This window comes from Leopardus geoffroyi, chromosome C1 (genome assembly GCF_018350155.1).
Source record: "Leopardus geoffroyi isolate Oge1 chromosome C1, O.geoffroyi_Oge1_pat1.0, whole genome shotgun sequence".
Lineage (NCBI taxonomy): Eukaryota > Metazoa > Chordata > Mammalia > Carnivora > Felidae > Leopardus > Leopardus geoffroyi.
In genome coordinates this window covers 14822199-14839958 of record NC_059328.1, presented here as the reverse complement: position 1 = coordinate 14839958, position 17760 = coordinate 14822199, and the positions used below count along the sequence as shown (strand labels likewise).

Here is a 17760-nt window from a genome sequence, read left to right as displayed (position 1 = left end):
CTTTCATAGATATTATCCCCCAGTGAACCTCTTGCACTCTTAACTCCAGAGCTGTCCCTGGTTCCTGGAGGACCTGGGCTGACACACGGTTTTTCTAAGGGTTGAGTTATTTGTGCCAGCTGTGCAGAAAATGGAGAGAAGACTATAATCCCCTTGATTTCTGGGTCCTTTAGATTTCTTTTGAGCCACCATTTGTCACCATCAGGAATGTGGTCAGAAATGACCCCAAACACAACTCGTATCCATAGAGGCAGTGACTCTTTCAGAAGCCCCTCTCCTGCCCAGCCAGGGACGGAGCACGTAGATCCGGTGACTGGAGACCAGTGGATCTAGTGTCCTGGACTAGCTCCAGAAGGTGCCTGCTCTGTGGCCTCCACCTCTCTGATCCTCACTGGGGTGTAGTGTGGCCTAGCGGGGAGCTCAGACCTGGATGAAATGAAGTTCCAGCTCCACCCCTGAGGTACCAGCACCAGGAGAGACTGAGCCCCTGTCGCCCACCTTGGGTTGCAGCCGTTCTCCCTCCATCAGAAATTCAGCACTGCCCTTGGACACAGTTGCCAACCCTTTCACCAGTCTGTGGCACACGTTGGGTCCAATTCCAAAGCTATAGCACCTGGGAGAAGGGGAGGAGAGAGGCTGCTACTTCTGGTCCTCTGTGCCACCTTTGTCCCTTTAGTGGGGAAAGGGACAGAGCATGAGCCGGCAGAGCTATCTCAGAGCTGGTCCTAACATCAGGTAGAGGGTGAAGGTGAAGGAAGAGGGCCAGCAGCAGGCACTCACATTCACAATAGCCCATCAGCCCCCACCCCAGGACAGAGTCAAAGCAGCAGGAAGGACTTCCTCTGACGAGGCTGCCCTTTGGAAGCAGAGGTGTGGGCGTCTCATTCCATCTGAACTCTTGAGGCAAAAAGGCAAACTCTGAAGTCAGCTACACCACCCTGGACGCAAAGCACTGTAGGAATTGGGAGTTCTCTCCTCCCTTTCTGGCACTTTCCATGATGCCCTGGTTCAGCCACCCCCAGCCCAGGGCCACCCAGGATAACCAAGCCCTAGACCTTCAGCTTGTGCCCACCTGGTGGAGAAGGCATGGTTTCGCACCAGTTCTAGCACCTTCCCGGTGTTGTTGACGGCACCGTCCGTGATCAGGAAGAGAATCCGTGGGTGGCCTCGGTGCACTGGCTGCCGGATGATCCACTTGAGCGGGGAGAGGATATTGGTGCCACCCATGTCGGCCCGCATTCTCTGGATGTTATCACAGGCCATGGCCACGCTCTCCTGCAAGGAAGTGCCACAGGCAGGGAAGGTAGTCCCCAGGATCACCATATGGCTCCGAGACTCCAAGCCCCCCGGAGGATAAGTCCTTTGTTTCCCTAGATCTTAGTTGGGTCTCGCTGGATTGACTCATATTCCCAATTTCAACCCTGTCCGTGCACAGGAGGAATAGATGGCGACTCATTTGGGGTGATTCTGCCCAATAACACCCCCTACCAGTGCCCTAATGCTGTTGATGGTGTGTTAACTTACCTTTGTCCTTTCTTTGTTCCTCATTAAAAATATAAACACCCCTTAAAAGGTAGCACATCAAGCCCCAACTGCTCAGCACAAATGAGGTGTCCTTTTCTGATGAGCAAGGCAGGAAGTGTAGTGATATAAGAACATTACACTAGAAATCTCAAGACTTGAGTCCTGGCCTGCCTGGGATGCTAACTCCCTATGGTGCTTTGAGGAAATCAAAGTACCCCGACGTGGGCTGCAGATTCCCCTTCTCCTGGATCAATACTGTGAAACTCAACTGGCCAAGGACTGCTGTACCAGATGGATGTCACTGCAGCAGGAACAGATTCTCACTGGACATCAGATGTCCTGCTCCCGATTCACGAAGATGCTCTTTCAACTCCCATGATTGGGGTAACGGCATATAGCAAAAGTCTTGAAATGTATATGTCCCTTTTGAACCAACAGAACTAAGGGTTTATCCTAAGGGAATCATTAAGGATGGGTACAGCGTCTTTGCTACAAAGATGACTGGATAGAAAAATAAATGGAAGCAATTTAAATGCCCAACTGTAGGGATCTAGTTAAGTAAGTCCCGATTTACCTGTGTAGTGAAATACTAGGCAGCCATTTAAATTATGCTGCAGATTAATATTTACTGGCACAGAAATATGCTTATGATAGGCTGTTGTGTTGTGGCAGGTCTAATCCTATCTTTATTAAAAATGTGTGTAAATACATAGAACAAGGTCTGGAAGGCTTTATACTAAGCCTATAACAGTGGACTTTCTTTCTTTTTTTTTTGTGATGTGATCATGGGAGATTTAAATTTTTTTCTTTTTGATTATCCAGATTTAGAAATCGTGGGACAATCAATATATAATTTTTAAAAAATGTTTTAAAAGCCCATAAAGTTATTTTTCACTGAAAAATGTTCTTCCTTCCTCTCTCCTCTCCCTCCCTTACTTTCTTTCTTCCTGTTCCTAGGTCTGGATAGGATATGCTCCAATTTTGAACATGCTGCTGGGGCCCCAGCCCTCTTGCTCTAAATTGTAGTTTGAACCTTGTGAGTTCTATTCTTAGCCCACCTCCCCACCTATTCACTCCACAATCCCCTTTCCATTCCCTCCTTTAGCTCAACCTTGCATGGGTCCATCGTTCTCTTGAAACAGAGGCTTCAGTGAGTGGCAGGCCTAGGATATATCCTATCTCCACCCCTTCCTTGTATCCCCTCTTTGTGCACACCTACACTTTGCCTAAAATATTCCTTATTTTAAAGAGGAGACAGGGCGCCTGGGTGGCTCAGTCAGTTGAGGGTCCAGCTCTTGATTTTGGCTCAGGTCATCTCAGGTCATGATCTCATGGTTGTGGGATTGAGCCCAGCATGGAGCTTGCTTGGGATTCTCTCCCTCTCTCTCTCTCTCTCTTCTGCCCCTCTCCCACTCATGCACATGTGTGCATGATCTCTCTCTCTCTCTCTTGAAATAAATAAACTAAAAAAAAAAAAAAAGAGATGTTAGAAACCGGCCTACCCAGAGATAGCCTCCCTGGTTCTCTACTTGTGGGCATCACTGAGGTGCCACGTGAGGGATGGCTTCTGAGGCTGGCCTCAGGGTTACCTCCTCCTTCTTTTTCTTCTTTTCCTCTGCTCCTCACCACCCATCCATTCCTGGACCCAGCCCTTCCCCCTCCTTACCTCACTGTAGGTCTGGCTGGAAGGGAAGAGGGTCTTAAATGTGGATCCAAACCCAATGACATTGAAGAGGCAGGCCGGCATGAGGCTCTTAAGAGCCACCAGCATGGCATCCTGGCAGGCAAGAAAGGGATGTTCAGAATTCAGAAAGGAGCTATGACCTTTGCCACCACACACCAGTGTTCTCATCCCAGCCAGAAGCGGCCTCCAGGCAGGCCTTCCATCCCCCGCCTGCACCCAACATTGCCTTCTCCCTCAGATCTAGAAATTTGCTGACAGGGAGACCAGAGGCTGGACCAAAGCCATCATCATAAAACTTCTCACCCGTGTAGCAAGCCTGACTTCTCAAAGTCCTTCTATTATATTTGCCAGTTCCCTTTCACCTCCTGCTGACCCTGAGAGTTGGGGAGAGCAGAGAATATCCATTCCCTTCTGCAAAAACAAAATCAATGTCTAAGGGAGGCATCTGGCTGGGTCCAGGGCACACTGTTGATGGAACAGGCTTCTGGCTTTCATCCAGGGCCTTCTGCATCAGATGGGCCCCCTCCCCACTGTTAACTAGGGACAAATCTCTTAGGGACAGTCTCTTCAGCTCATATTTGTTAAATGCCAGGAGATACTTAACACACATTACTGTATGTAATCTTTGCAATAACCCTTTAGGCAGGCACAACATTATTCCCCTTTTATACAAGAGAAAATTCAGGCACAGAGGGGTGCGATAAGTCATTGGTGAGCATTCTGACAATAGTGGAGTCAAAAACTCAAACATGTGTCACCTTGCCTCTGAAGTTTGTGAACAGTAGAGTCCTAACCTGCTTAACTAGACAACACCAGGAGACCTTGATAAAGGTCTGTTGAAATAAATAATGACAAAGAAGAAAGGTGGAGAGATGGTGGGGGCGGGGGATGATGATGATGATGATGATGTTGATGATGATGATGGTATTGATAATGATGATGATGATAGAACAGTGCAGTGGTAAATATCAAGCAATTACTATGTGCCAAATCCTGTGCTAAGCACTTTCTATTAATTATCTCATTTAATCTCTTTAACATGCATTACAGCACAGTGGTTAAGAAGATACATTTTGAAGTTAGATGTATGTTGGTTTAAATCTCACTTTTGCCCCATTACTAACTTGACCTTGGGTTAGTTATGTCCCTCCTGTAAGCCTCAGCCTAGCACTTAGTAAACATTCAGTAAATGGTTACTATTACCACCCCAAAGAGAAACATATTAATAGCAATGCCTCTGTTTTACAGGTAAGAAAACTGAGGCTCAGGGGCACCTGGGTGGCTCAGTCATTTAAGCGTCCAACTTTGGCTCAGGTCATGATCTCACAGTTCGTGAGTTTGAGCCCCACGTCAGGCTCTGTGCTGACAGTTCAGAGCCTGGAGCCTGCTTCGGATTCTGTGTCTCCCTCTCTCTCGGCCCCTCCCCCCCCCTTCCTTTTTTTCTCAAAAAGAAAAACATTAAAAAGAAAACTGAGGCTCAGAGGGTTAAGAAGTTGCTCTGGATTGCAAAACCTAAGACAGCTTTTAAAACATAGCTCTGAGATCCTTATTCATGTTGGCTCTGCCTTGGCACAGAGCTCAGAAATGAGGGGCTCTCTGTCACCCTCAAGGAGTTTATTGATGGCACCCCAGGGATCTCAGCTGACTTCACAGAGAGACAAATTGTTATATTCCAGAATCCAGAAGGAAGCACTTGCAAGTCTGTCTTGGCAACTTCCACAGCAATACAGCCTTGCAGGCTCCACAGACCTGCAGCCCCTCTCCCATCCCCCTCCACAAACATCAAACATTAACATCAACCTTCACCGTTCTCTCCATCTCTTTTTGTTGCCTGTGTCAATACATTTTGTTTCTCTACAAAAGAAGTCAATATCTGCTTATTTTTTCATTAGCCACTAATGTATATTCCTGCTAGCGGGAGACTCTGCTGATCCATACAGATTGTCTCTGCTCACACCTATTAGAATTTTTAAAGCCATGTTTTTGGCATCGAGTGGCAGCTGAAGAATGAGACCAGCTGCAGGAAATTAAATTGGCTGAACTTTCCCCCTTGGTGTGGCTGTTTGGATTTCTATTCTCTCCCACCTTCCTGAGCCTAGTTTTCCCTAAAATGTCTACCTAATGGCACACAATTAATGCCCTAAGCAACCCCCCTATGGCCTCGTTGTCAGTGGGGAAAGGAGCGTGTGCCTGAGTGATTTCTGTACCTTTTTCTAAAAAGGGCATGTGTAGCAGAATGGATTGTGCCAATGTAAAGCCATTTGTGGAGAGATGACCTTGAGCTCAGTGAGCTGAACTGGAAAAGAGAGCAGGGGAGACTCCAAAGGGGGAAAGGACTGAGAGGAGAGTCAGAGGAAGTCATTGTCTGAAAATTCTAGAGGGTAAAGTTTGGAAAGGTCTTTAGTTCAGGAAATAGATTTCCACTCATAAACTGACTCCATTTAACTGGTAGTAACAGCCTGGACCACTGAGATGACAAGGGTGTAGAGAATGAGTCCAGGCTCAGCATGAGAAAAAATGCCATGGTCAATTATTGATGTCTGTCTGGCCTTAGGAGAGAGGAACAAAGGGACATGTGACATATGTTTGCCCTCCCTGAATTAATCGTTCTTGCTCATTTTGCAGAAAGGATAAATGAATCCCAGAGTTGAGAAGCCACTTGTCCAAAGCCACATAGCAGGTCAGTGGCAGAACTGATCCCCAAACCCAAGCATTGCTCTTTCTATTAATCCATACAGCAGAAATGACATAGAGAAGAGAGCCTTTCTCAGTAAAAGAGTATTCTAATACTCTACCAGCAACCTAAGGAAAATGAGCACTGATCCAAGATATGGGAGGCTTTGACTTCCTCATTAGCCCTGTGGTGCTGGGGAGAACACCTAGCTTCTTGGGGACTTAGTTTCTTTACCTGGAAAATGGCAGGAAAAATGACTTAAATGCTAAGAGCTATCATAAGATCCCATGATACTTAAGAATAACTGAAGAGATGTCTGAAAAACTGATACAGCTATGGAATGAAATACACATGGCCACACGGTCCTGGAGCATACTTCAGCAGAACTATGGACAGCTCCCCATTCTAATTCTTGCTTTTGATGGCAGACAAAGGTGGGGAGAAGGTGACAACTAGTCCTGTACCTCAGCGTCTAGAGGCCTCAAACAGGAGCTTGGGTCTCATACATGATTGCTCAGGCATGCTTCAAGATTAAACCTAGTCATGGCAAGCCTGAGGAGATACCTGGCATCACAGATCCCATCTAACCCCTCCCCTCCTTACCAATCCTGTTGCCCTGGGAACAAGAGTTTGCTCCAGAGACAAACTAGGGGGAGGGATGACATTTCAGGTGACAGCAGCAGAACTGTCTCTCTTCCTGTTCCCGTATCCTTCATTTCCTCGAACTATGAGCCTTTACCCAGTTCAATAAACAGCAACTGGGGGCTTTTTATGGGTAAGTACAGAGCGAGGCTCCATGGGGAGAGATAGATGAGAAAGATCTGGTCCTTTCCCTTAATGAGTTCATAACTCCAGCAGAGGAGACATACCTCTCCACAATGAAAAATACAAAGGAGAGTTAGATAATGCCATAATCGAGGTGAATAATCTCCTGAAGGAGAGGAAACACTTCTGGATATGTGTGTGGGGGGGAAAGTTTATCACTCTTCTGTACTCCTTCAGAACTTCCCACTGCAGTGGGACCATGCTCCCAGCTATGACTGGTTAGCAGGGCTGCTCCCTCACTCGACTGTGAACGCCTTGAGGCCAGGAACTACATTTACAACCTGTTGTCTTTCCAGATGGCCAAGCACTGGGCTTTGCACATATTAGGCACTTGAAAAAAAAAAAGAATGAACCAAATATTTTCTAGTGGATTGTACACAGTTCTTAATGGCTGAGGCCATGTGCAATGAATCTCTGATGTCAGGTGGTAGGAACAGACAGACATGGGTTTGATCTTAGACCACACTAGCTGTGTGACTTTGGGTAGGTTACTGAAATTTTCAGGATTGGCTTTCCCATTTGGAGAATGGTGACAAGAGGGCCAACCTCACGGGATTATTGTCTGGATTCAACACCACGCTGTGCATTAAGTGGCTGGTATTGTATCTGGCACATAAACCTGATGCTATGTGAGTTCCCTCCTCTCTTCTCTGTGCCTCTCTCCACTCAGTACCTGGTGAGATGTCTCAGCCCAAGCAGGCACTCAACAAAGGTTTGCAGAGTGCCAGGGAAAGCTATTGATGATGACTTTATCCCTTGGTAAATGGGCAACAGTTCTACCTCTGCTTATCCATTTCAGGGTTTTATTTGGGGAATAAGTTGAGTTTGGGTGTCTGTGTTCAAATGGATTTTAGAAAGTTGAGTTGTTCCTTTTAGTCCCGGAGTAATTTAGGAAAGTAGTTCAGGTGTGGAAGGAGGGCTGCTTGGAACAGAGAGTGCTGAGGAAGCTGGTTCACCCTGAAGCCCTAAATCCCGGGGCATGGGTCCTCTTATAGGTACCTTGACACGGTGGATGTTGGTCCCACTCATGCTGCCACTCCGGTCAATGAGGAAGATAAACTCCCCATGGGTCTTTCTCAGGTTCGGCTGGACTGACTGGAGGTCGGGACAGAAGTTGAGCATGATGACCGAATGGTGGAGGATGTCCTTGTGGAGACGCTTCCGGATGATTTCTGTCTGGAGAAGAAAGGAAAACTCTCTCACTTGAGCACTCAAGGCGTCCAGAGCTGCTCCTGGGGGCTCACGCTGGTCCCCCGTTACTCACCAGGTTTTGTCAAGATCCCACTCATGCTCCGCACGAGAGACACTTCCAGGTCGACCATACCTGGTTCTTCCGTTTGCTAGACTTTCACAGTGGCAACGAACAGCAAGCATAGACTTTGGAGGCAGAAAGACCGGGGTTTAAATCCCAGCTCTCACCGTCCAGCTGTGTGATCTTGGGCACGTCCCTCCTCTGGGTCTGTTTCTTCATTTATAAAATGGGGCAAGTGGCATCCCCTTCTCAGGGTGGTTATGGGATGGACACGTGCAGGACCTCAGCTGAGAAGTGTGTTTCTGGCTTTCACCCCCAGCGTCTAAGCCACTCCCTCCGGCTCATCTTGGCTGTGAACTCGGTATCCCTAGGTTTACCGCTTCTCTCCCTCTGATAACTTCCTACTCCGTCTTCAGATTTTACCTCTTTAGAATGCCTGCCCGCGTCTTCAGGGTGAACTGACTATTGCTTAATTTCCTCACGCATGGAATGAAGACAAGAGTACTGATCTCACGGAGTTATATGGACTAAGTGCGATGCCCGTGAAGCCTGCCGCCTGGCGCAGAGCAAGTGTCTCTACACGGGAGCCACCATCACTGTATCTGCTGCTGTTTGTTGTGGGGACCCAGGCGCTTCTCACATTGCAATGTTTTGCTTACCTGGCTGCCTCCTCCTAGCTTGTATGCATACCTGAGTCTCTTTCCATCTTACCAGGGCTTACCTCAGAGCCCGGTAGAAAGAAGGCGGGACAGCACCACACTTCTTTACCTTTCTGTGTGTTCTCTTCACTTGCCCTGGCACGCTGCTGCTGAACCCTGCTTCCAGACTCACCACGCACGCTGCGCCGAATCTCATTTCCTCCATCCTCGCCCTACCTCTCTCTCTCTCCTCACCCCCATTTCCTCTGTCTGCCTCTTCGTCTGACTGTCTCCGTGCGCGTGCCTCTTTGTGTCTGTTTCTCAGTGTTTTCATTTCAGCCCCTTCCCCAACTCGGTAGGTGACATCATCACCCACCCAGGTGTGTTCACACCCAAGACCTAGGGCTTGTCCTTGGTTCCTCTCTTATCTTCCTCCCCCTGCCCCCACGGCTCGTCGTTCAGCAAAGCATTGTCAGCTCTGTCGCTGAGATGCGCTCTGAACTTGTCTTCTTCTCTGTGTCTCTACCCCCACCCCAGCCCAGTTTGGGACCGTACTGTCTCTAGTCTGGACCTTTAATGCCTCTGTCAACCACTCTTACCTCCCTGTGGCCTGTTCTCTACATAGAGCAGGGAGTGTGATCATCCTTGTCGTTCTGCTGCTTACACCACAGCTTCCCCCATGCCTTGCACCATGGTTATGAAGCCCCCTAGTGCCTGACCCCTGCCTACCTGTCCCCGCCATCTTTGCCCACTACGTTTTGGCAATTCCAGCCACCTGTTTCCCAGACGCGTCGCCCTTATTCTGCTTTCAGTTTTGTGCACGGTCTTCCATTGTTCACCACTCACCAGGCCTCATTCTCAGACAGGCTTTCTCTAAACACCAGGCTAAGCAGCGCCCATGCTTATCACGCATTATATCATATCATTCTGCGGTATTTCTTTCTTGGTCCCCAGCCCTCTCTGCCCCTGAACTTGCTCATTCGTTTACTTCTAGTCTGTGCTAGAATGTAAGCTCCATGAGAACAAGGACATGTCATTTTTAGTGTCCTCCCAGTGCCTAGAACAGAGCCTGACATCTCCTGGGGAACATGGTGTTTGTTGAATAAATAAATGAGAAATGAATCTGTGTGGGCACCTATGTGTGCATCTCTGAGTTGCTTTTTTTCTTTCTTCCAGTCTCTGTCTCTACTTGCCTCTGCTTCTCTCTGCATCTGTCTCTTGTACGTGGCATCTTCCTCTGTGTCATTTGCCCCTCTTTGCTAAATCACAGCCTCTGACGGCTTGTCATACCCACTCTTCATGATTGATGTTCACCTTCTGGATGCCTGCCTCCCTCCTCCGTGAGGGATCACGCTCTCCCTCCCACATAGAACTCCTTTGCCAAAGGCCACTGCCCAGCCTGGCTTTCCGGAAGACAGAGCCCAAGGCAGCAACAGCCTCATCTGCCAGTGACAGGAGCCCCTTCTGGGAACCTGAGTTTTGCCTCTCAGCAAGATGGCATGGGGACCCCGGCTCAGGATTCACCAATGTCTCCTCCCGCTGCCTTTATCCAATTGCAATAAACTCATCTCTTCTTAGTGGCTCTGGGTGATCCCCTGTCATCCCCGGAGCTCATGAGAATACAGGGTACTTGCATAACCAACCCAAGGTGGCAAATTCTCATTTGCTTCCGCCCTCCAGGGGCTAATTGATTTAATCTTGGCAGGCAGAGGAGCCCCAGGCCTGGGAGACCCACTGCCCCCACTGCTGCCCACATGCTACAGTCCTCAGAGCTCGGGGACACCCCCACTCTGAGAACCTGGCCCCAGCCTCTTCTCCGAACTGACTCATCTGGGTGAGAGAGCCCCTCTGGGAAGGCAGATGTTCCCAGTGGGGTCCCTAACATGCGACGACAGGGGCAGTGAGCTACTGACCCTTTCCTTTCGCCATCCCTCCTGCCCCCCACCAAGCAGGCCCTGCCAGGGGGATGTCTGCTGAAGGGGTTGGCACGAGCAGGGAAGGGTCTACATATTCCCATGCCCTCCCCCTCTGCCATGGTCCTCTGCCAGTCAGGGAGGGGCTCTTAGATCCAGCCAAGCTGCCCCCACAGGGTTGACTCTGAGTCCTTAACCTCATGTCACCAAAGCCAACGGTCTTCCCTTCCTCTCAACTGAGTGGTTCTTCTTGGGTGCTAAACCTCAGCGTTCTCGTCTAAAATGGGGATACCAGAAAAAGAAGCGTGCCATCGTCCTTACACCTGCCTTGGCATTCAGGGCCCGGCTTGGTGTGCAGAGCCACGAGCAAGAGAGGCTGCCGGCTCAGCCTCCTACCAGCCTTCCCCAGCCGCCCCCACCCCCGCCCCCTGCTGAGGCCTTCTCACACTGACACTTCATGGGGGCAGGGGGCGGGCCAAGAAAGTGTCTCCTTCCCGCTTTCTCTGCTCTGCCTTTATTCTTTATTTTTTTTTTTATTTTTTTTTATAACGTTTTATTTATTTTTGAGACAGAGAGAGACAGAGCATGAACGGGGGAGGGGCAGAGAGAGGGGGAGACACAGAATGGAAGCAGGCTCCAGGCTCTGAGCCATCAGCCCAGAGCCCGACGCGGGGCTCGAACTCACTGACAGTGAGATCGCGACCTGAGCCGAAGTCGGACGCTCAACCGACCGAGCCACCCAGGCGCCCCTGCCTTTATTCTTTAGGTAATAGTTGCAAGGATCTCAGAGGAAGCAAGAGCAGGAGACCCATTCAGCAGATGGGAAAATGGAGGCCCAGGGGTAAAGGTGGGACTGAGAGGGCACCTGGGGGCTCCTTGGGATGAAGTGACCTGGAGAAGACCAAGGTTGTTTCTGCCACCAGCCTAGAACGTCGCCCGGCTTACGCACCTCGGTGGCATTAGGAGAAGGTGGGCTGGCAGGAGGCAGGAAGACAGGGTGCCTGCTGGGTGACGGGGAGACAGAGTGACGGCTGCATCTGGACGTCCATGTCCCAGCAGCGCCCCAGCCACAGACGGAAACAGTGATCAGGATGTGCCAGCAGCGTGCTGAGGGAGGGACCCGGGCAAGCCACCCTCTTCCCCTGCTCAGCATCCTCATGGGTCCCCTGATGACCGAGCCCCCGATGTCACCCCAGTTCTGCCGCCGCTGACTTGGCTCCAGCCACACGCACCTGTCTCTCTGCACTGCTGTCCTTCTTCATCCCTTTAATGAAATCCGTTCTTCCCTTCAAGTGCTGCTCAAACTCTCCCAGGGTCATGTCCCCTTTCTCCATCAGGACGTGCGGCATGTGGGGCTCTGCAGAGATGAGATCAACTCTTGGCACTTGTCCGAGTGGGAGGGCAAGGCCAGGGGCCTTGGTTTAGGAGGAAGATCTTCATGGAGGGGGGAGGACTCCCAGTGTGGGGAGGGGGAGGGACCCCCTGGCTGCCTGGAGTGGCGTGGGGTCTCGGGAAGACTCCTTCTCTGCCAGGCAGGGGAGCCTAGTGGCCATGGAGAACTCACACCCTTCTCTGGGCCTCAGTTTACCCATCTGTAAAATGGGGGTGAGACTGGGCTCTGATCTTTTCAGATCCTGACATTTTATGAAGCCTTCAAGAGACAAAAGAATTGTTCTCTGAGGGTTCAGAGCTGCGAGGGTCTCCCTGAGCTTGGGATTTCAAAGGTTACCTGCTCAGCTGGCCTGGGGGCCAAGTTCCCCATTGGGTGGATGAGACCCCCAGGGCCTCTGGAGCTAGATTCCGGGCAGGAGGCACTCAATTCCGCCAACTAGAGTCAGGTTTCTGGGAGCCACTATTGCTGGTTTTTTCTCTGCTGCCCGCCCCCCCCCCCCCCCCCCCCCCCGCCAACCCTCTCCCGGGCTGGCCGCGTATCTCTGCCCCACAGGATCAGCACCTCCTCCCTCCCACAGGCCTCCCAGGGGCCCCGCCTGGCGCGTAGTACCACTGGGGTGGATGAGGATCTCCACCGGCCGGTCGAAGGTGTGCCTGTTGGCCAAGGTGATAATGATGCTCTTGGCCGAGCGTGCAGATGGGGCAGCATCAGCTCGGATCTCGTGGGTGGGACTCTCCACCCCTGAGTGGCACAGAAACATGGAATAAGCTCAGGAGTCTCAGGAGAAATAGGGGCTCCATTGGGGACAGGAAGACCCGTGTCAGAGATGAGGGGCTCCTGACCTGCTGTGCAACCATGGACAGGCCTCCTCAATTCCCCCATCTGCAAAATGGGGGCTTAGACTGGCGATGTCTGTGGCCCTTCCTGCCCTGACCTCAGGATCCACTGGGGTCAAAGGGTGGCTTCCTCATAGTGCACATAAAGAAAGCAAGAGCTCAAGGCTCGATGGCTGGGCACTCTGTAAATGCCATCACGCTGCTCTGGGAGAACACTCATTGACAAGAAACTGCGTCCTCGTGTCCCTTTAAAACCTTGAGTGGGTTGGGGAGGGGAGCCATCAGAACAACAGTCCCCAACTCTGGTTGCATGTTAGAATCATCTGGGAGCTCTTAAATATTCCAGTGTTCAGGACACAGCCCAGACCACTGTCATCAGCAGCTCTGGGTGGGATCCGGGTGGTGGGATCTGAAAACTCCCCAGCCGATTTGACTATGCAAGGGAGCCATTGAGGTGGGCATGGGGGCAGCCTTGAAACCCGTCGTTGGGAGGGGCTCATCTTTGGGCCACACGTTGGGGAGCAGGAAATGGGGGTCCACGAAGCTCCATGTGCTTCTGGGCGGGTCAGCTTCCCTGCCCTCCCCCTCCTCTCTATCCCTGGCAGCTTTCTGCTGGAAGCCCTCCCCGCCTCCGGGCCTCAGGTCTTTCCGGCCCCGATCCAGGTCTAGGTGGCCCTCTCTCACCTGCGAGCAGGCACGGCCCACGAATCTCCAGCTGGAAGTTGAACTCGTATTCCATGGGGTTGGACACATCGGTGTCCAGGAGAGTTGCCAGGCACAGCTTGTTCCAGGAGTCCAGGGCCCGGGTGCCGAAGCAATGCTTGTCTTTGCTGGGGAGGTGGCCGAGAGGAGGAGGAGGTGGCAGGAGGGAAGGAAGGAAGGAAGGAAGGAAGGAAGGAAGGAAGGAAGGAAGCGGCAGGAAGACGGAAGAAGACGGTGAGTCCCAAGCGGCCTCGGCATTCCCTGCAGCCCAGCCCGAAAAGGGGCTGAGGAGCCTCCTCCCACCCCACACCCTTACTTGGCCACGGGACCTGACCCCAGGGAGAGCCTGGACTCTGACATGAGGCCAACGACTCATGGTGGATGGGCCAGGTGCCAGGCCTGGTGCCCCAAAGCATTGGCACCTGTCGTTCTCACCACCTCCCGTAGAAGAGGCATCAGGGCCCCCAGGACCCCCGTTTCCCATATGGGAAAACAGAGGCTCAGCAAGATGTAGCGGCTAGCCTAAGTTCCCACAACTAGCACTTGGCAGAGAGGGTGTCCTCGCCGGGTGAGTCTGGCTCCACGCTGAGGACATTCACACAATGTCACACCATGTCTCGGATCCCTGCTCTTCCTTGTGAGCCGGGGGTGCCTTGCCCAAGCCGCTTCTCCAAGTCTGGGTTTTCCATCCATTAAATGCAGATAATAATGACAGTGAGTTGCTCAGTGAGTCACCTGCTGAAGGCTCAAGTTCCCAGGCTCTCTTTCTGAGTCATCCCCCACCCTGTCTTTGACCCTACTGTATCCCCCACCCCTCAGGGTCATACCCTCTAAGGTCTTTGTTCTACGTGCTTAATCTGCAGGTCTCCTTGTAAAGCACCCTGTGGTGTGTGTGTGTGTGTGTGTGTGGCCCATCACTTCCCTTGTTTTGCTCACTGCTGTCTTTTTAAGCTCTGTCCAGGTGCGCTGTGCAAATCAGTCTTTGCTGGGACGCGTGTCACCTGGAGGCATCTGTTATATTGTACTTCTTCTCCCTGCCTCCCTGGGTTAACAGATAACACGGCAGGTCTGCATCCCTTTTGTGGACCTAGGAAACAATGTCTCTGGGGTTCGTGGGTCAAAGGACAGCCGCTGTGTTTCACCAGATTGCTTTCCAGGCTGCGAAGTTTCCATTTCTGCCAGCAATGGACACGAGTCTCCTCCTCTCGGCACCCTCACTAACCCTTGGTATTATTATCTGTTATTCTTATTTTTTCTCGTGTCACTCTGTGTGCACAGCTCCGAGGTTCCTGGGGATTTGATGCAAGCTGCTCCTGAGAGCGTGTTTTACTCTGCCTGCTGGAACGGGCAGGGATAAGCTTCTCAGGGCCTCCTGGGCCCCTTGTTCTTCCATCCACCGAGGTCTTGAGTGTCCCCAGCTCCGGTAGGCCCCGTGTCTCAAACACCGAAGACTTGGGGCCAATGTCAGCACGTACAAAGACAGCACACAAGCTGGTGTTCCTGGTCTGAGACTGGCTGGTGCCTCAAGTGTCTGTGCTGTGACAACAGGTGTCCTCACTTAGGCTTCAAGACCTTATACAGTCTGACTCCCCATCATCCCTCTGACCTGTCTCGCACTCTGCTAGATGTTTTAGCCTTCAGGCCACTCCTCCAACACATCATGCCCGCTGCTGCCTCAGGGCCTTTGCACTTACCCCTCCCGCTGCCCTCTGCACAGAATGTTCTTCCTCAAGCATATCTCCACCCTCCCTTTCTTCAGATCACGCTTCAAATGTTGCCTAAGCTGTCCTTTCTAGCTAAAATAGCACCCAGTCTATCCTCCCTAGCCTCTACAGCATTTAACTTCATAGAACTTGCCTAACATATTACATGTTATGGGCTTATTTCTTTATTAACCATCTGCCCCTCCCCCCCTTCTGCTGTCAGAATGCCAGCCCCATGAGGACAGCGACCTTGTCTGTCTGGTTTACTGTTGTATATTCCCCGCACGCAGAACGGTGCCCGGCACACAGTAGGTGTTTAATTACTGTTCATGTAGTGACTGAAAATTGCACTCGAGGCTCACTCCACACGGGAAGCTGCCGTAACCCTCCCCCCGGCTCAGCCTGAGGTCGGCGGCATCTAGACATTTGCTGACACTGCTGTGTCCCGATGGGCACGTGTTCCCGGCTGTCCCGGAGTCCTACCAGGGTGTGTATGAAAGTCCTGGATGTATATGGTACATCTTCACGGATTTCAACTTGGCCCAAAGGTTTGAGACAAGACTTGGGGGTGGGGGGGAGTTAAGCAGTTCAACTGGTCATTAGTTGTAAGTGTTATTTTTATGCCAGAGTAGCACAAAGACGCTATGGCATAGATTTTAAAAATTCACATGTGAATGATAAAATGCGAGACCTCCAAAGACATCTGAATGCTGCAGGCTGCTTGGCTGCTTGACCGTGGCCTCCTCTCTCCCTGCATGGGAAATGCTCACCCGCCTCAGTCCCCACGGGGTGGGGGGGAAGGGAGGAGCCCCAATTTCAGCAGCAGGTGCCTCAGGCTGTGACCCACCTTCTTTTCCTGTTGGGGGGGGGCACGGCAGAGCACAGAGAAACCCTCTTGTCCTGGGCTTGTAGTTTTCCCAGTCCCACCTTCCTAAAACCCCTATTACTGGCTTTTTGTTGCTTTTGGAAGAAATCCAAAGTCAGCCAGGGCTACAGGGTGTCCTAAGTGTCTATAGCCTCATTTCGTGTCACCGAGCTTCAGTTCTCTGGGGTCTGTCCTTGCTACCTCAGGGCCTTTGCCCCTGCTGTTCTTACCTACAGGAACTCTCCTCTCGGTGCCCACCTCCTTCTCATTGCTCAGCTCACAGCTGAAATATTGGTTTCCGGTCCCTGGAGAAGCCTGGCCTGGCCACTGGCCTTCCAGGGTGGGTTCCTCTTTCATACTGTCAGCCCTGTCATTGCACTTTTCACATCATTAATTATGCATGCAATACATAAGCAATTACCTACGCATCAGTTACGTTATTAGTTGGATAATGATCTCTCCCCCTAAGTCCCAAAAGGGAAGGAGCCATGTTGGTTGGGCGCCTTCTGTATCCCTAACACTGTCTGTCTAGCACTATTAGGGTGCTAAGAAAATGCCTCGAGTGCATTAAAAAATAAAGCCTGGAAATTCGAATCCCAAGCTGTCCAAATACCTGAGCTTCTGGCCAGTAGCAACACGGGGCATTTCAGGGAGATTATTTAAAAGAAAAATGTTTTTTTAATGTTTATTTATTTTTGAGAGAGAGAGAGAGAGAGAGAGTGTGAGTGGGGGAGGGGCAGAGAGAGAGGGAGATACAGAATCCCAAGCAGGCTCCAGACTCTGAGCTGTCAGCACAGAGCCCGACACGGGGCTCGAACTCACGGACCGTGAGATCGTGACCTGAGCCAAAGTGGACGCTCCACCCACTGAGCCACCCAGGCGCCCCTCAGGGAGATTCTTAAGCGAGCAGAAGGGAGCAATTATCTGGGTGGTGGCTACTGTACCACCAAGCCTTGTCTTCTCTCCTCTCTCCCCGGCCCCACACTCCCCTGCCTTCATCCGCGGCCTCCCTGCTGCCACCCGAGACTCCGCCCTGGGCTGGGCAGGGCTCCTTACCCTTGGGCCTGTTGGCCGGAGGGGCCAGCGCTCTCGGTGCAGAACTGAGGCACGGTCGGGGCGCAGACAGCAGGCAGCAGGACCCGCACAGCCCCGCTGGGCAGCGTGGGGAGCTCCGAGGAAGTGCTGACGAAGATGGTGATGTTCTCCATGGGGACAATGGTCCCCAGGTTGACCACGAACAGGACCCGCTCCAAATCCTCATCCAAAGCCACCTTCCCCGGCGTGCAGGAATGAGGGATGACGGAAACCCCCTCTTGCAGAGTGGTCCCTAAGTGACAGGCCTGGAGTCAGCAGCTATGCACATATTATCTCTAGTCCCCTCGAAGTGGGGTAGGTTTGAGAGCCCATTTTGCTGATGGGAATATTGAAGCTTAGCGGCGGGGGTGGGGGTGGGGTGGGGGGTGGGGGTGGGAGGGGTGCAACTCGCCCAAGTTACTAGGCAAATAACTAACTCGTTGGCCCAGGATCTGAACCCACGTGGGTCCGAGGCCAGGCTGGAGTACTTCCCATTGGCACCCTGCTGGGAGTGGGGGGCTGGGACCCACAGAACCCGGACAGAGGCCACGCCCCCATCCGCAGACCCTGCTTCCCCTCAAAGAACCACATTTAAGCATTCCCCCACCTTTGGGGCAGATGCCTTTTTCATGTCTATTGCTGTTGTCTGAGAGGCCTGTTCCGTCGCCCCTACTTGG

The 17760-nt window shown here is 51.7% G+C and overlaps 1 protein-coding gene across 3 annotated transcripts in view; it reads right to left on the bottom strand.

Annotated features, from left to right (window-relative positions):
* The window catches only part of VWA5B1 (von Willebrand factor A domain containing 5B1), a 60585-nt gene that overhangs the window by 21429 nt on the left and 21396 nt on the right, over positions 1 to 17760 (bottom strand). For all 3 annotated transcript variants that reach the window (XM_045475915.1, XM_045475918.1, XM_045475916.1), the window contains exons 4-11: positions 17066 to 17336; positions 13424 to 13569; positions 12513 to 12644; positions 11743 to 11867; positions 7707 to 7883; positions 3191 to 3301; positions 1073 to 1275; positions 499 to 613 (exon numbers count right to left, since the gene is read on the bottom strand). In XM_045475915.1, coding sequence (XP_045331871.1) covers positions 499 to 613; positions 1073 to 1275; positions 3191 to 3301; positions 7707 to 7883; positions 11743 to 11867; positions 12513 to 12644; positions 13424 to 13569; positions 17066 to 17336 — 1280 coding nt within the window. The remainder of the gene's footprint in view (positions 1 to 498; positions 614 to 1072; positions 1276 to 3190; positions 3302 to 7706; positions 7884 to 11742; positions 11868 to 12512; positions 12645 to 13423; positions 13570 to 17065; positions 17337 to 17760) is intronic.